Here is a 16,520-nt window from a genome sequence, read left to right as displayed (position 1 = left end):
AAATTTCAAAATCCCGCACAGATATCCACGAAATCCGATTACTAACATACTTGTGGAACCAGTAAGTAGGACAAATACCCTTAAACATTCTCCATTATCAAGGATGTATTCTGAGTACAATCGATTTTCCGCGTCCATAAGAGATTTTGATATTTTTCATGACACAGTGACAAGTCTGAAAAAAAAAACTAACCGCACATTTCTGTCTGTAAATAATAATATGTTAGTTGATAGTCATACAAACTATTTCTTCCATTACATCATTACATAAAAAACCATGAACCATTTCCTGATAAGCATCCAGCCACCACAAGTAGCGCCCGTTCACGAGCATGACGCATGGACCATCCATCGCCTCCCTTGACTTGATATTTTAGGGAAGGGAACGAGCCGCCCCACGTCGCCGCTACAAGCAGTGGCATTTAAACGAGCATGACGATACCAGTCAGGAGAACCCATTAAAAAAAATGTTCATCTACATATTATGCAATACTCACTAAATGCCTTTAGTTACAATTTGACCATTTTGTTTAAATTTACTTACCTAATATTACTCTTATTATTAATATTATTTTTTATTAAGATTAAATAATAGTGCAAATCCTTCAGGACAATTCATACCCAGGCGTTCTTATGAATTAAATTATTTAACTATAATTACATTTATCAATCTAAATCTCGCTCGTGAAAGGAGAATAAATTAAGCAATTTTTTTATGTATAGAAAATCAAACAGGCAAGATGCTCACGGGATGAGGACTGCTGAGGCAACTGCCCATAGACAACCACGGCAACAGGTGTCAAGAGATGCGTTGCCGGCCTAAGGTTCCAGGTCGCTAAGTCCTATAATTCGGGAAAACAGCAGGCGGCAATTGATTGGCGGAAATTTCTTGCGAAACGAACTGTAGTGGAATGCCAGACGCCAAGGTATTTTGGGTGGTATTTTGTATTTTGACGTAACGTCCGTTAGTGAAATTCAGCCGCTGGAATCAATCCGAACAGCTCTTCTAAGTACTCCGTGTGATAAATCCAGTAGAAGATGCAGAGAGAACCCACATCTCTTCGCAACGCCGAGGAATCAAGCCAATTGGATATGACTTGATCGTCGATGATGATCGCGGCAGTTAGAAGAGTGATCTCGAAGCAACGAGCAAGATACGAGAAAGAGAGACTTTTTGGTTGTGTCTTCTTTGGGTTCCATAGGACCGTTCCGTCCCGTTGCATGCCGAGACATGTTGGCACGGCAGGTGTAGGAAGCATACCCTGTGCTGTCATCTGCATAGCAACGAATACTGCTGATTTGCACCATATCATTTATATGCAGAAGAAACAGTGTAAGGGATAGCACGCAGCCTTATATTGAATAGTTCCATACCTTGCAGTACCACATCTGCAACAGCGTCAGCAGCGGCATCTGGATCACCAAGCGAAAAACAAATCTGCCTGCACGGGTAGAATGCAAAAAATACCACTTCTCATCCCACTCTGCTGACCTCACGCAGCGGCAACCTAAAACGCTTTTTTTTTGGCCGAGTTAGGATCAGGCTGTGGGTCGACGAACCCAGAGAAGCGTCAACGGAAACTAGGTAACCGTCCGGATGTGAGGTCAACAGAAGGTCCAACAGTGAAGATGTATGATCTTCCCCGTCGGGGATTCCCGTTGGCGCAATAACCAACAGTGTCAGACCATATGCTAAGGCGAAGTCGTGAATAGATCTCCCTGTATGCTCGGTGGTACGAGAGCCTAGCCATTCGGCGTGGTGGGCGTTAAAATCGTCAAGAAACACGGTCTCTGCAGTGGGGATCTGCTCCAACACGGAATCTGTAGCCATTTGGATGTGCTCAAGGAGCCGGTCACTCTCTGCTTTACCGCTAGATTCGCGAATGGTCGTCGCAGTCTACACGCAGCCAGATGATGGATAGTTCCTGTCCTACAAGAACACTCAGACGTCGAGAACAGATCTCTCAGAACGTGCCTGATGTAAACGCAAACGCTATCCCGTGGTATAAAGAAGCCCTCCGGATAGCACACAGACCGAACGAAACAGCCAGCGTAAAATAGCGGCTTTCCATTTCACGCCGGTTTTAAGTGGGAGGGTGGTATTTCTCCGGGTATTCCAGCCAAATTCGGTTGTAGCCCTTAGGACTCAACATGGCACTACCAATCATATAGCCTTCATCACTTGTTATCAAACCCATTGAAAGAAATGAAATAAATGTTTGTGATTGCCACTATCTTTATTTTGAGATATTATATAACAAATTTTCAATAATCTCTTTAATATCTTAACTAAATACCTATACAACAGCATTTATAAATATTGATAAAAAAAAATCTTCTCTCTTGCCACTCCATCGGAAATATTACAGGACACAGGTGTGTTCCTTGCTACATAACATATAGCATCTTAATAAAACTAATCTAAATGTACTCAGATTCACGGCTTAAGATAGGTTACTTTCAATCGACCAATAATCATCAAGTTTTGAGAGTAAATATGCCACTGCTCGACTAGTTGCGACGGCGGCTGCGTCAGCGATTAATTTATTTCGTATTCAATATTTATAAAGCTCAACTCGCGATACTAATAAAATTGTTTCTTTCGTGCCGAATCCGCCCACCGATTCCGCCGGGCACGCCACTCTGAGCTGTGGCCGTCTCAATACTCGCTAGTACGAGGGTATCCTTGCGCGTGTATCGGAAGTGGCATATTTACATATTTATGTTGTCTAATACGTATTATCGCCGCTTGCCGTGCCTTACGCTAAGCCACTATCAGCGCCGCTCTTGGCTGTGGCCAAGAGGTTAGGTATGATCACAACAGAACCATTTTCTCCAAAGTGACTCGCTCAAGTCAATCATTATGTATTTTCATTGGGTCGGTGAATTGTGCTGTGAGTATATAAAATAAAGCAGGGGCTGGCACCAAAGTTAAATACCACAGTTCTTTAAAACCAGTGAGTGAAATTATCCCATAGGCATGTATAAGCCAGTGCCCGACCAAAATAATGAGGTTTCTGAAATTTTTCACTGAAGATACAAATAAGGCAGGTGCAGATTGGTTTAATTTGATTGAAAAATGTGATGCTGAAGTCATCATTGATATTATAATCACTATGTACGGGAATGCACAATCTGGAACAGATACAATAATAATATTATAGACATTTAAATATGTATAACTGGTGCTTTATAAACAGATTGCAATGTAATGCCACTCAGGATTCTTGAAAACGCAAAATTTTGAGTGGTACTAAGTACTACTTATATTATCATTAGTATGACTTGAAAACAAGGAATTATTGAGTTTCTTGCCAATTCCTCTCAACATATGCAATTTTACGAATTAGTAATAGTCCGAAAGTATTAATTGATAAATAAAATTTAAAAAACAAAATTTTATGAATGATGCGGGACTCGAACCCACAACCTCTGGCGTTCAGTGCCGGTGCTCTAACCAACTGAGCCTACCTTGTATCGTTACATAATCTTGATTGATTTGTTCAACTCTCAGGTTGTGGCTTCATCTACAGGATCTACTTTACATTTGATAACCTGCTCAACCCCAATATTTGCTTATTAGGAAATTGACTTGAGATGTCGCTCTTGTCTAAACTAATCTAAACAATATGTTATGTTTTTAAAGTGATGACAACTAAATTTGAAAAACAAAATTTTATGAGTGTATTAATTCTAGAAGTGAGGGTTATCACTTTAAAAACATAACATATTAATTGATGGTTTAATAATATAAACTTACATATTAAGCCTGCAGCAACAGTATGTGTCAACACCAAAATTGGATAAAAATATAAAGCACAATATATTGCTTTATTTCCTACACTTATCTTTAGCCATGCCAACAAGATTGTCCTCATTACTACTGTTAGCAGAAGGCTAAATGCATACACTAAAAGAATTATTGTGTATCTGTAACAAAAAATTATAATTACTACATAATATAAAACAAAGTCCAAGGGTTGTTTTGATGTATGCTATGCCATTTTTGTTTTGTTGTGACTCATCATTATCTGTAAGCACTACCTTAGTCACTTATCAGGTGGGACCAGACCCTTAATATGCTTAATTTTAATTATTCCTGTAGAAAATGAAGCACAATTTTTCAGGTTTCACAAAACCTCCTCCTCGCATTGTTTTCCTCATTACTGAGGGTCGTGACTCCCCCGCTGCATCAGTTTCTCCCGTACAATTCCCCTCCATCTGCTGCAATCCTTAGCCTTATGAAGGGCATCATGGAAGTTGATGTTTAGAGCAGATCATATTGGTGGTGATGGTCGGACCATCTCGTGGGACTGCGTCCTCTGGGACGCCTGCCATGTACCTTGCCTGTCACCATCAGCTGTTCCAGATTATGACCCTCTTTACGAGCAATTCACAAAACAGTCTACTGTTACTTTATAGATTATATTATGATATTAAGCAGACAAATTTTACTTACAGCGGGTATACTGCCTCCTGAGTACAATGCAAAGTTTCTTTATAGTCTGGTTGAGGATTGTGCAAAAGAGTATACCAATCTGATAATGCTTTAGGAGTGCACACATAAAGAGACAACGATCCTGTTGGAGCCAACATGAGTAATGCACCCACTGTTCCTGTTACTACTTCTAATAATGCACAAAAATGCTGATGCAATGCCTTAGTATTGCTGAAAACCATAAAATAAACAAATCATAGTATAGGTATTTAATTATTAAATCAGGAAGCAATAAAATACTAGATGATGAAATTTACTACCACTTTGAGGAAATCATTTAATTATGTGAGGTGTTTAGGTAGCAAGGGGGTTGAGGCAAATCTCACTCAATCTCACATGGGAACGGTGGGGTCTGGGCAAATATCATGTAATATTTTTTGTGACATAGTGTAATCTGCAATTATTAAGCTTAAATAAAAATAATGAAGCTTTAAGAATAAAAATTTTAAATTAATCTAATGCAATGCAGCATAAGCGAAATCTGCCTTAAAAGTAAGTGTTTGAATAAAATCTAATATAACATTAGGGATGGAGAAGGAATTTTGACATCTCACCGAGAAGCCAGTGGAAGGTCAAAAAATAGCCATAATTGCCCCACATAATTAAATAACCATTACAAATATTTATAGATAGTAGTGTGGGATAAAATGCTGCATACAACATTAACACATACTTTAGAAATATTTTCTGTTGCAACTATTTAAAAATTTGGCCCAGCCACATATTAGAGAAAGCCTTAAAATTAACAAAAGAACAGACATTTTTAAGTAATGCATAAATATCAACACAAAATAAAAAATAGCAGTCATCTTACGTCTTTCCAATTGTGACCATGTCTATAAAAAACCAGTGTAGAACTAGTGGCAAAAGAACCATAAATCCAAGATATTGCCAATCATATAAGGAGGCCTCATCAGTACACTCTACACAGTAGCTTGATGCATTTTTGCGATATCCTCGAGGGCAAGCTCCACAATCACTCCAAGAACCATCCCCCAGTGCAGTTCGGCCACAATATAATCCTGGACATGTTCTTACTACCGACATCTCGGTGAGCCAGTTCCCTGTAATAGGTAAAATAATAGAAAACTATGTTAAAAGCTTGAAGGTGATGGTCACAAAATATTAAAATACATACCAAAAGTACAAGTTTACAGTTTTACACTCAACGCTTACAGTAAAACTTCAAACCATACAAGACTATTTACATGTAGACTGTAAAGTGCATGCAAATAATTTATTAATAACTTTGAGTTTTGATAGCTTTTATGTAATAAAATTTTACATATTATTTATTGTTTGGTGCATAAAAGTCAAATAATATTTATTTTTTACTTACATTTACATTTAAATTTTTTTTCTATGGGGGGTTTTATGACCTGGTAACTAAGACTTTTAAGTCGTCTTTTATTATTATCGGAATATTTATACTTTACATTTCACAGTTCACTTATCACTTCACTTTTTTTTATATTGTTAAGAATTGTATTCTTAATAAATTTATATAGTGGTTTATAACTTCTTTTGTCTCTTAATAACTGATCAAGTGGAGGCAGGTGGGATGAAGAATCACATATTTTTTTTGAATCACTGACTTCACTAGCCAGCACGAAAATAAGGTGTTCCATAAATCCTTCATTTGAGTTGCAATGCGGGCAAATTTTTTTCTCAAAAATACCCAATCTTTCAAGGTGTGACGGTGCATACACTTACAAAATAAAAATAGTATAGTATAGTAAAGTGAAAAAAGTTAATAAGTATTCACTTACATAGAGTATGCTTCTGAGAGTCCCCGCTTTGACATCAATAATGTTCTATAAGTACGTTCTAGATCGACGTTTCAAATAAATCCGAAGGAAAATTGCACAAAAAAAAATTGCGTGCGTACAAACTACACATGTCAGAAGTCAAACCTGCATTGTCAATGAACCTCTAAGCAGCTTATGAAGTTCTGGTACGTGTTGCTAGAATCACACATGATTTCAACCGCTATGAAAGACATAACTATCACCACTAATATAATATACAATTATGTTCTCCTGGTGCCTATGTTGTAATACGTCGTGCGCATGGCGTCAGATTATATTAAGGTATACTCGCGTCATACATAAGATAATCTCTTAATCAACTATGATCGATGAAATGAACGGCGAATACATCACTAACCTTCGATTCGCAGACGATATTGCAATCATGGAAGACTTAAGCCATATGCTCGATAGCCTCAATACAGCTTCCCAAGGATCTCAAAATGAAATGGACAAGACGAAGATCATGTTAAATGTCCATGTCGCACCTGCTCCCCTAAGAATCATCTCGTTCCAATCATCGAATTGTCTGAAGACGAAGGTTTTCAACCAGTGTGTGTTACCAGTGATAACTTACAGTACGCAGACGTGGTCTCTAGCTATGGGCCTTACGAGGAAGCTCATTGCCGCTCAGAGGGCAATGGAGGATGAGATGAGAATGCTATGCTAGGATTTCCATGCGAGATGGAATCAGAAATGAGGAGATCCGCGGGAGAATCAAAGTCACCGACATAGCCCAAATTATTGAGATACTGAATTGGCAGTGGGCAAGGTACATAGTTCGACGGACAGATGGCCGGTGGGGCAGAAAATTCCTCAAATGGCGATCACGTAACGGAAGACGCAGTGTTGGTAGGCTCCCCACAAGATGGACCGACGATCTAGTCAAGATCGCCGGAATACGTTGGACGAGGGCAGCGCAGGACCGAACGTCGTGGAGATATTTGGGGGAGGCCTTTGTCCAGCAGTGGACGTCTTCCGGCTAATTATGATTATGAGGTTAGCAACTAGTAATAATAATAAGCTTGAAAGTCTATTGTTATTGGTGTTTTTATAATATTATAGAACAAGTACGTATTTCTGCTAATTTCACGATGCTCTCACTGTTTACTTCGCTGCATACTTGCATAGCAAGAATACCACGCACATGTGCTTGTAATCTACCGATACACTCTCTTTCTCCCTCCTACTTTCCTTGGTCTTGGAATATTCACTGTCGCATTTATTCCCATGTTAGTCAATAAGCAGCAGCAGTGTAAAACATTTATTCAGTTGGTTTGATTCGGACAGTGGCAGTTGACACGACTATGGAGAAAAGTGTGCTTCTATTTTCTTTTAGCACATTTTTGCCAAATCCGCTACCAGACTGCGAATGATATATAATCCCACTACTCCATAGCTGAATATATAAGTGATCTGACCGTCTGGGACTAGATTATGATTATTTTATAGCATTAACAATGACAGTAAAATATAATATATTAAATATTTTATTAAAAAGAGCGCAAAAAAGACAATCACTCGTCTTTGAATCCTATATATTGGCCATCACTAATCTATGCCTGTATGCCATTTGCATCATGTATCAATCGTTTTCATTCAGTCCACTCCATAATCCATACTTTATTTTCGTTTTTTCCCTAATTTGAGGTTAGAATTTTGTTTTAGAAATTACTAAAAGAATATGCATTACCTTTTCATAAGAATGCGTTATTAATTGAAGACCCAACCTTAACCAGCTTTAAAATCAATTTAATACTCAACTCCTGCCTACTATATCCAATTTCCAACCCAATATTATAAAGTAGAACATACAATACCAACTACTAAACCTGCATAATATTATGACTCCCTGGGTTCCCATATTGCGATCACCCTTTACTAGCACGTATAAAAGATACAGCCTCGAGCGTAATGACCAATCTATTATGCTTATTTCATACTTTCTAAGTTTTTTCTTCTAAGTTTTTACTAACAAAACAAATCTTATAACTACAATATTTACAATACTATGATTACATTAAATTAAAACTATCATTATGGGGAAGCATGTCAAGAATACTGGCAGCATTTCCGCGTTGGATAGCTAGGCTGATTTGAGCTTATAAACATATTTTTTCAAAAAAATGCATATCTTTTTAATAATACCTAATGGTAGCGTTAAAATTATTTAATTGTATGAATACTAATATTCTGTGTGTTTGTGACTCAGAAAGTAATAGATTAGAAATTGAAGAGAGCAGCACATCAGAATGTTTTTATGGAGGTGGTTGTGTTTTGATGGTTGCTTCGCGATAGTTTTATTTGGCGCCATTAACTCCAATCATTATTGGTCAGATTATTATATATTATTATTTATCTAGAGTGTCGGCATTTTTTAATTTTCGGAATTGCTTTATTTATCAGTGTAAAAATACTAGCATTTACGTAGTTAAATACAATATTCATTTATTACACTATCGTACCCAAAGATATATTGCATAAAAAATTAACACCTCAGAAATATTACTATTATTAAACATTAAAAAGTTTATCTCACAGAAAAATCAACTTTCATCCATGATTTCGAGGACTCTTTCACTATGTTCATTACCAGCATCGCCATCGCCAATCACTAAAACTCATACAATAGATTTATGGTACCTGAAGTAAGAAAAAAATAACCAAAATAATAAAGAAAAACAAGTATATTGCCTTAGGGAGAGTGTTCGCTAACGACAAAGTTTAAAAACCGAATAATTAAATACATATTTTATCGAAAAAGTTACAATGGTAAAACAAGTGTCTGATTTTTTGTTACCTATTTCAAATTTTGGAATATACTTATTTCAATAATTAAAAAGAATAATGACTTAGGTAGGTATTCATACATTTATTTATATGAACCAAATAAAAATATTCGCAATTCTACGGTCTATAGCTTAAATAAATCGAGTTTAAAAATATAAAAACTGTATAATAATTATTATTAATAATGATTTAATTAATATTATTATACTACGAAGATTTCAACTTTAACTTCCTGCTTCCAAAAAGTCGATTTCGAAGTCTCATAAATATTGCCTTTATTATGTAGTAGGTTGCGACCAAGAAAACAGTTATTATTGAAAGCAGGATACTCGCTATATCTAGCATGTAATATTTGAAGAATGTGAGTCCAACGGCTGGTGATCTAAGATACTTGGCTCCTTCGTTTCGCAGAACGTATTCTGTCCACCAGACGGCATTTTCAGGACCTGATATCATTGGAGTAACAATCATACTCTTCAATTTGATCATTCCCTTTTTGTACCTATAAATAAATAAAAGTTAAAATATAAAAATTACACAATTTCTACAAAATATTTTGCCTCAACAAACAATCTATAAACCAAAGCGCTCACTTTTCATTTAGATTTACAAAAATATTATGTTTTAAAATTGTGTGTTAAATATTCTATTTGGGAATTTTGTCACACAAACGTTAGAAACACACGAAATTTTGATCTATATTTAAATTGATATTTTCTCTTTGTAAAAGATTTATAATAATATTTTTACTTCTAAAACATCTTGTAGTACAAAAGCTAATATAAAAACAAGACATACTTACTTTTCATCAGTTGCAACCCTTGATACGACTTCTTTTACTATATCCTTATCCAACGAATATATATCTAAAATTTCTCCGGTATCAAAGCGTGTCATTTCTTTCATGAATACCTTTCTAGATCGTACGATAGGCAGTCCCACTATCGGCACCTCGTAAAACAGTGCCTCGTCTAATGAGCGAGCACCTCCATGCGTTATAAATGCTTTAAGTTTAGGATGTGCTACAAACAAATTAACATTATTAGTAGAGTAGAACCATGTTTTATCTAAATAACATCTTAATCTTGTCTTATACAAAAAAAAAACTAAATCTAGACTAATCACATAAGCTTTATAAAGACTGTTAGTAAAAATTTATTAACATTTTCGTTCTAGTGACGTATGAAAAAAATATGGCAATAAACCATTGTTTTTGGCCATTGCCATAGCGGTGTGGATAAAAGAGGTGGACTGCATTCCTCACAGGTCTGAAGGATCTCTATCACTGTTATATGACATAGTCACAGAAATAACAACCTGCTTATGTATTGTTTGGATGAGCTAATCGCGGAGCTAAACAAATTAAGGAATCTGTACATGGTAGGCTATGTGAACGATCTCTCCAATCTAATAACGGAGCCAGTAGAAAATGTTTTATGCATCCTAATGAGATCCGCGTTTAATATTATTGAAGAATTGTCTGCGCAATATTGACTCAACGCAAATCAGTTAATGACGGAGCTAATACTATTAACAAGTAAACGCAGCTTTAGTAATCTTACATTACCTAAGCTGTTTGATACCGAGTTAAGTCTTACTGAAGAAAATACCTGCAGGTTTTACTAGACACTAAGCTGCTTTGGAATAAGCACATTGAATACAAGCTGGAAAAAATGTGTATGATCATTTGGCACTGCAACTGAAGAAGATTCATAGAGAAAATCTGAGGTCAATTACTTATTATGGAGCGATTTCCTGGCGGCCCAGGACAGAGGTTGCAACCGAACAAACCAAGCTGCAATAATTCCAGCGGCTGGCTTGCACAGCCATATCGTTCGCCCTGGGGCTAACATTACTAATTGACATTCAACATATAACGATGTTGGTTCTTCGCCAGAAGCTGTAGGGTGTTTGGAATAATAAAGAATGCCGTACAGCAAATCTCTGGAACAAAAGTAGAAAAGAATCATCTTCTCTGTGAGGCACCCGGCGATAGGATACCTAAAACGCCAGAAGACCAGTCAATAATAAATAAGATTTTACACAGACGGTTCCAAAATAAGAATTGAAACTGGTGATGGATGGGAACTGAACATACACACAATGTGGGTGTGTAGCCATTAAGGAAGCTGCAAAAGCGATACTAAGAACTAAGGTACATGGCCACAATTCTATCCGATAGTATGGAGGTTCTAACTGCGCTGTATAGCAATACCTACAAATACAACTCAGCGCTAACATACGCGTGTCATCAATCCCTGGAACGAGTTGCCTCTAACAATTTTGTAACTCTGCAATGGATCAAGGGACACGGCAGTTCTTTGGGGAATGACGCAGAGGATGAATGTGCCACTCCTACCATGTCAGCAAAATGCGTTCATGGATACGCTGTTCTCATCAACAATCTACACCACTATCACACCCGATGGATAAACGACTCACCCAAGACAGTCGAAAGAAGCGATATCTGGACTATCGCCCAGAATGACACGTCGAGTTAGCAGCCTAAACAGACATAATATACTAACCATACTAGGCGCCCTAACGGATGAGACATCACAAGTCACATGCCTAGAGCTGACCTCATTTTGATGTCACTAGGAAGGCCTATCCCCATCTTATCGTATAGGGGATTGTTCCTTCATCTATATTAATTAATGAATTATCTACTATTATAACAACATTTTAAAACACACCCAAAATTTCTTGCTGTGGGAACCAGGCACTTGTTATAATATTAGGTGATTTATTAATCATTGTGTCATTTCCAATTTTCCACAACACTGTAAACGGCAATTCTCGGAAAGCGTCTGACAAACTCTGCAGCACGTGTGTTGACAAGTGTTCTGGTTCTTGAAGTGTACCAAGACTGAAATAAATTGCTCCCTTTGAAGAATCTAATATCGTTTGTAACTCCTGAAAAATTAAAATAATATTAGTTCTAAAATGTAAATATTTTCAAAAAAGTACTATCGCATGCACGAGTTCTAATAAGAGTATGATTAAAAGTTAATCTTTAACATGTTCTGACTTAGTTCCTCATGAAAATGAAAGAGTGTTTGTTTCAAAAGTATATTAACTTAAATAAACTTAACATCTTAGATAACTTATACGATTAGATAGAGCCTCTTGCTGTTAGACAACTGATGAAAATAGGCCACTTTTATTACTTTAGTGTGCGTAACAAGCTATGTCTTACACTCGCGACTTGTATGTCACTTTGTGTTAGCGTGTGTGCATTGCTCATTTTTTCGACGTTTTCACAGCTGTCATAGTCTATTTAGACGTATAAATGATCTAAGCTTTACGAAATCTGTCTTATAAAATTATACATCATGTTCATCGATGCCTCGCGATCCAAGAACCAGAATGATTATTCTATTGAAAGCAACAGTTGCTAAAGGGAATCAAATTGCCCTTGCAATTTTTTTGATGCTTTTACAGATTCTAGGCATAAAAAATCCACATATAGAAAGATACACAACTCCACTATAAATCTTGTTAAATAAAACGCCACTGTGGTAAATTCAAAAACATTCGACGCTACTGGCGACGGCGCGGCGATCTCAAAATTTGTTTTCCATCCGGCCAAGTGTGAGGAGTTTTTTTTTTTTTTTTTTTTTATGGAATAGGAGGACAAACGAGCGTACGGGTCACCTGGTGTTAAGTGATCACCGCCACCCACATTCTCTTGCAACACCAGAGGAATCACAAGAGCGTTGCCGTCCTTTAAGGAAGGTGTACGCGCTTTTTTTGAAGGTACCCATGTCGTATCGTCCCCGAAACACCGCACAAGGAAGCTCATTCCACAGCTTTGTAGTACGAGGGAGAAAGCTTCTTGAAAACCGCACTGTGGAGGACCGCCACACATCCAGATGGTGGGGATGATATCCTAACTTGTGGCGTGTCGTGCGATGGTGAAATTCGGCGGCAGGAATCAGGTTAAACAGCTCTTCGGAACACTCCCCGTGATAAATGCGGTAGAAGACACACAATGAAGCGACGTCTCTACGCAACGCCAAGTGATCCAGCCGTTCACAGAGCACTGAGTCCCCGACAATTCGAGCTGCTCTACGTTGCACGCGGTCAAATGGATCGAGCAGATACTGGGGTGCACCAGACCAGAGATGACAGCAATACTCCATGTGTGGCCGGACCTGCGCTTTGTAGAGCGCTAGAATGTGGGCCGGCTTGAAGTATTGCCGTGCTCTATTGATGACGCCCAGCTTCTTCGAAGCCAATTTGGCTTTGCCCTCCAGATGGCCACGGAATTGGCAATCGCTCGAGATTTCTAGACCCAGTATTCCGATACTAGGCGCGGCTTTAAGAGAAGTGTTCTCGAAGAGCGGTGATACGACAAATGGGGTTTTTTTAGTGGTAAACGCGCAAACTTGAGTCTTCTGGGGGTTAAATTGGACAAGGTTCAATTTACCCCATTCCGCGACCTTCTCGAGAGAGGACTCGATAGAAGACACAAGTATCTCCCGGCACTGGTCAACGATTTCCCGAGAGAGACCTGCATGGCCCGTGTATACGGCATCACCAGTGCTGCCATCTGCATAGCAATGCATGTTGGAGGTGTCCAACATATCATTGACATGCAGAAGAAACAGCGTAGGAGATAGCACACAGCCTTGGGGCACTCCAGCATTCACGGGCTTCAGGTTCGACCAATATCCGTCGACAACGACCTGTATGCTACGCTCAGTTTGCCTATCTACGCCAGAATGTCAATCCAAAGTATCGGCAAATCTAAGCACTTACTTAATCATGAACAACAAATTACAGAATATGTCTTTGGATGTCGAAAGTTATCTACGATACTACCCATTACCTTTAAAAATGCCCATGCATATTTTTCATTTTAAATACGCATAAACCTAAAACGTCAAGTAATATCGTAGCGCCAATATGATCAGAATTATTTTTGCTGTTAAAACAGAACAAGGCAATTTGAGACATATACAATTTTTAAGTATTCTTTGCTGTAGTAATATTTCATTCAGAATAATATTACGCTGAATTTTGGTACAGGACTTCACATCAAAATGTAAATTTTTACCAACACCACAACGTTCACAAGTGCACCGATTGCAACACTTCTCATCTCGCAATTTATTAAATCAACTGTCGTTTATTTAGTTGCAAAACAATAAGACTTGTAGACCTTGAAGTAAACTTAGTCTTCTACCAATCTGAAATGCATTGTATCTTCAAAGCCTATATATATTGCAGTTCCATAAGTAGCAGTTAATTACTATAATGACTGCAGTTCCATAAGTAGCAGTTTTACTTGTAAGTACTAAGTACAGTCGTAGTCCGCGTTTAGAGTGGAGATGGGTGCCCCGGTGCTGTTGTCTGGTTTATCTTCGGCGATAAGTGGTAATGTGCCAACCTAGAATGGGTACCACTCCATAGCTGGAGCGAATAGTCTCCGAGAGGGAATATCTGCCCGGGCAGAGCCATTACCTTCCTGAGGTCGCTGTTATATGATGGTGGAGAAATGGGAGGTGGCGCCGTTTCTTGACACTAAGCTATGCAAAACATAACGGTCTAGACTGTTTGTGCTTGGTCGTAGATGGCAACGTGATTGTCACGAAAGACTTTATAGTAGCGTATAGTCCACAGTCCGATAATTCATCAATGTGTGCATTAGCTATTAGTATAAAATGAAAAATATTAAGAAGCTAATGCCAAACGTGGCTGACTGTTTACGACTTGTCCATCAAAATTGGTAACAGTAATAATAGATTAGCTAACCTTATCTATCTTGCTGAATATCCGTTACAAATTTTCATTTCACTCGCACTCTTTGTTTTTCTATACGTTAATATATTGTAAGTATGTCTAAGATTGTTCAAATTCTCCGGAAGTACATGGAGAAAAAAGGTCCCAAAAAGATTTATTGCCTCTTTTAAAAAAATAAGTAAATTAATCCGAAAATTGATTTTCGGAATACTGGTTGTGCCTGAATATAAATTGTGGGTTATTTAAATATTTACCTGATGTAATTGGAAACCTGGCCTAATATGAAGACGATCAACGTAGGAAATGGCTGGCACAGTTGGTCTATTACCCATTAAAACGGGATTGTTTGCTATCAACAAAATATCTATATCATACTCTACTTCTTGGAGCGGTCTGTTCAGCCCAAAAAGTTTCTTTGCTGCGACTTCGCATTTCGGAATAAAATTATAGTAGTATTCATTTCGAGTTTGAAAACTTCGATAGTATTCGAAAATTTTCTGCACACGTGTCAAATTTCTATAGTTGAGAGCGTTAACATCTGGGTACAATATAGGATGGATTGGGCATCCCTTTGACTCGTATTGATGAACTTTTCCACTTCCAGCTGTTATGGAAACATGTGGTGTTTTATATTTCTCAGCCACTGCGTACAAAAGGGGAATGTCTGCTTCTGTTATAACCAGATCAAATTTAGCATTTGGATTCATAAATAATGAAGACATAGTTTTTGATTTCAGCTGAGCTATGGCCAACTTCAATGCAAAATCATTCATGCTTTGCAAACGTGGATAATAGTCATCAGTATTTGTCATCAGTTTTCTGTATTCCTCATAATAAGGCACTGAATCAGGTGCAACATTAAGTTCTATTATTCTTTCCATTTCTTGTGGAGTAAATTGGCCAGGATACGGAGTCATCAGGACAACAGAATGACCGCGTTGGACGAGAAGAGATATATATCCTCGGAACACTAAGTGATCAGGAAATGATAGTGAGGAGAATAATGCAAGAATTGATGCACTCTGCACTGTAAGGAAACAGGATAATAATATCACTACACATATTTTTCGAAACGCCATGCTGAAACACGACCGACTTTTGTATATTACGAAATGAAATTATATTCTTTCTCAATCGTTATCGGTAATGAACACCTACTGAGACACTTAATCAAACATAATAAATTAAACACAGGTGTCATGCAAGGATACGTTACAGTTTATTGTTTCATTCTTTGTTCAATGAAGAGTATTTAATAAAATGGAGATGCGATTCGCTTGGAATAATGAAAGATAGCTCTGTTACAATTACAGGAGTTTATTGCGAGTAATCGACAGCCTTGGGCATAAATCGTAACGACCATAAGTTGTTACAATATATGTATAACAGTTTATTTTTTATGGCGTAATGTAATTTGAATGTATTTATTTATTGAAATCTTAGCAATAAATAATAAAGACAAATTTTACTATTTAAATAAAAATAAATTATCTGAAACGGCTTTTTTAACCTTTAATGCAAGCCTTTAACTGTATGGCTACGACACTATGGATTTACACACAGTTTCCATAGGTAGTAGTCACTGCCTGTTCTAGTGAGGTGCAAACCAGACAATGTCTTCTAAAAATGACCTAAATTTGTTGTCCAAGAGGTTTAGATCTGAGCTAGACGCGGGC

The 16,520-nt window shown here is 37.5% G+C and overlaps 3 protein-coding genes across 5 annotated transcripts in view; 1 reads left to right on the top strand and 2 right to left on the bottom strand.

Moving 5' to 3' along the window:
- The window catches only part of LOC126972562 (uncharacterized), a 166,355-nt gene that overhangs the window by 48,272 nt on the left and 101,563 nt on the right, over positions 1–16,520 (top strand). The window lies entirely within an intron of this gene.
- Positions 2,219–5,953, bottom strand: LOC126972563 (JNK1/MAPK8-associated membrane protein). Of its 3 annotated transcripts, none has more exons than XM_050819417.1 (5): positions 5,838–5,953; positions 5,313–5,562; positions 4,460–4,669; positions 3,761–3,930; positions 2,219–3,135 (listed from the first exon to the last, which is right to left on the bottom strand). In XM_050819417.1, exons 2-5 carry the CDS (start codon positions 5,543–5,545, stop codon positions 2,855–2,857), a joined length of 894 nt encoding a protein of 297 aa, XP_050675374.1. In that variant the 5' UTR covers positions 5,546–5,562; positions 5,838–5,953; the 3' UTR covers positions 2,219–2,854. The 3 variants fall into 3 exon arrangements, with proteins under 3 accessions (XP_050675374.1, XP_050675373.1, XP_050675372.1); XM_050819416.1 differs by lacking the exon at positions 5,838–5,953 and adding an exon at positions 5,637–5,825 and having other exon boundaries at positions 5,313–5,587; XM_050819415.1 differs by lacking the exon at positions 5,838–5,953 and adding an exon at positions 5,637–5,825.
- LOC126972539 (UDP-glycosyltransferase UGT5-like) lies at positions 8,973–15,979 on the bottom strand. Its single transcript, XM_050819374.1, has 4 exons — positions 15,099–15,979; positions 11,793–12,012; positions 9,899–10,118; positions 8,973–9,598 (listed from the first exon to the last, which is right to left on the bottom strand). The coding sequence occupies exons 1-4, from the start codon at positions 15,921–15,923 to the stop codon at positions 9,304–9,306; spliced, it is 1,560 nt and encodes a 519-aa protein (XP_050675331.1). The 5' UTR covers positions 15,924–15,979; the 3' UTR covers positions 8,973–9,303.

The sequence above is a fragment of the Leptidea sinapis genome, chromosome 26 (assembly GCF_905404315.1).
Source record: "Leptidea sinapis chromosome 26, ilLepSina1.1, whole genome shotgun sequence".
NCBI lineage: Eukaryota > Metazoa > Arthropoda > Insecta > Lepidoptera > Pieridae > Leptidea > Leptidea sinapis.
This window is presented reverse-complemented; position numbering and strand designations above follow the sequence as displayed.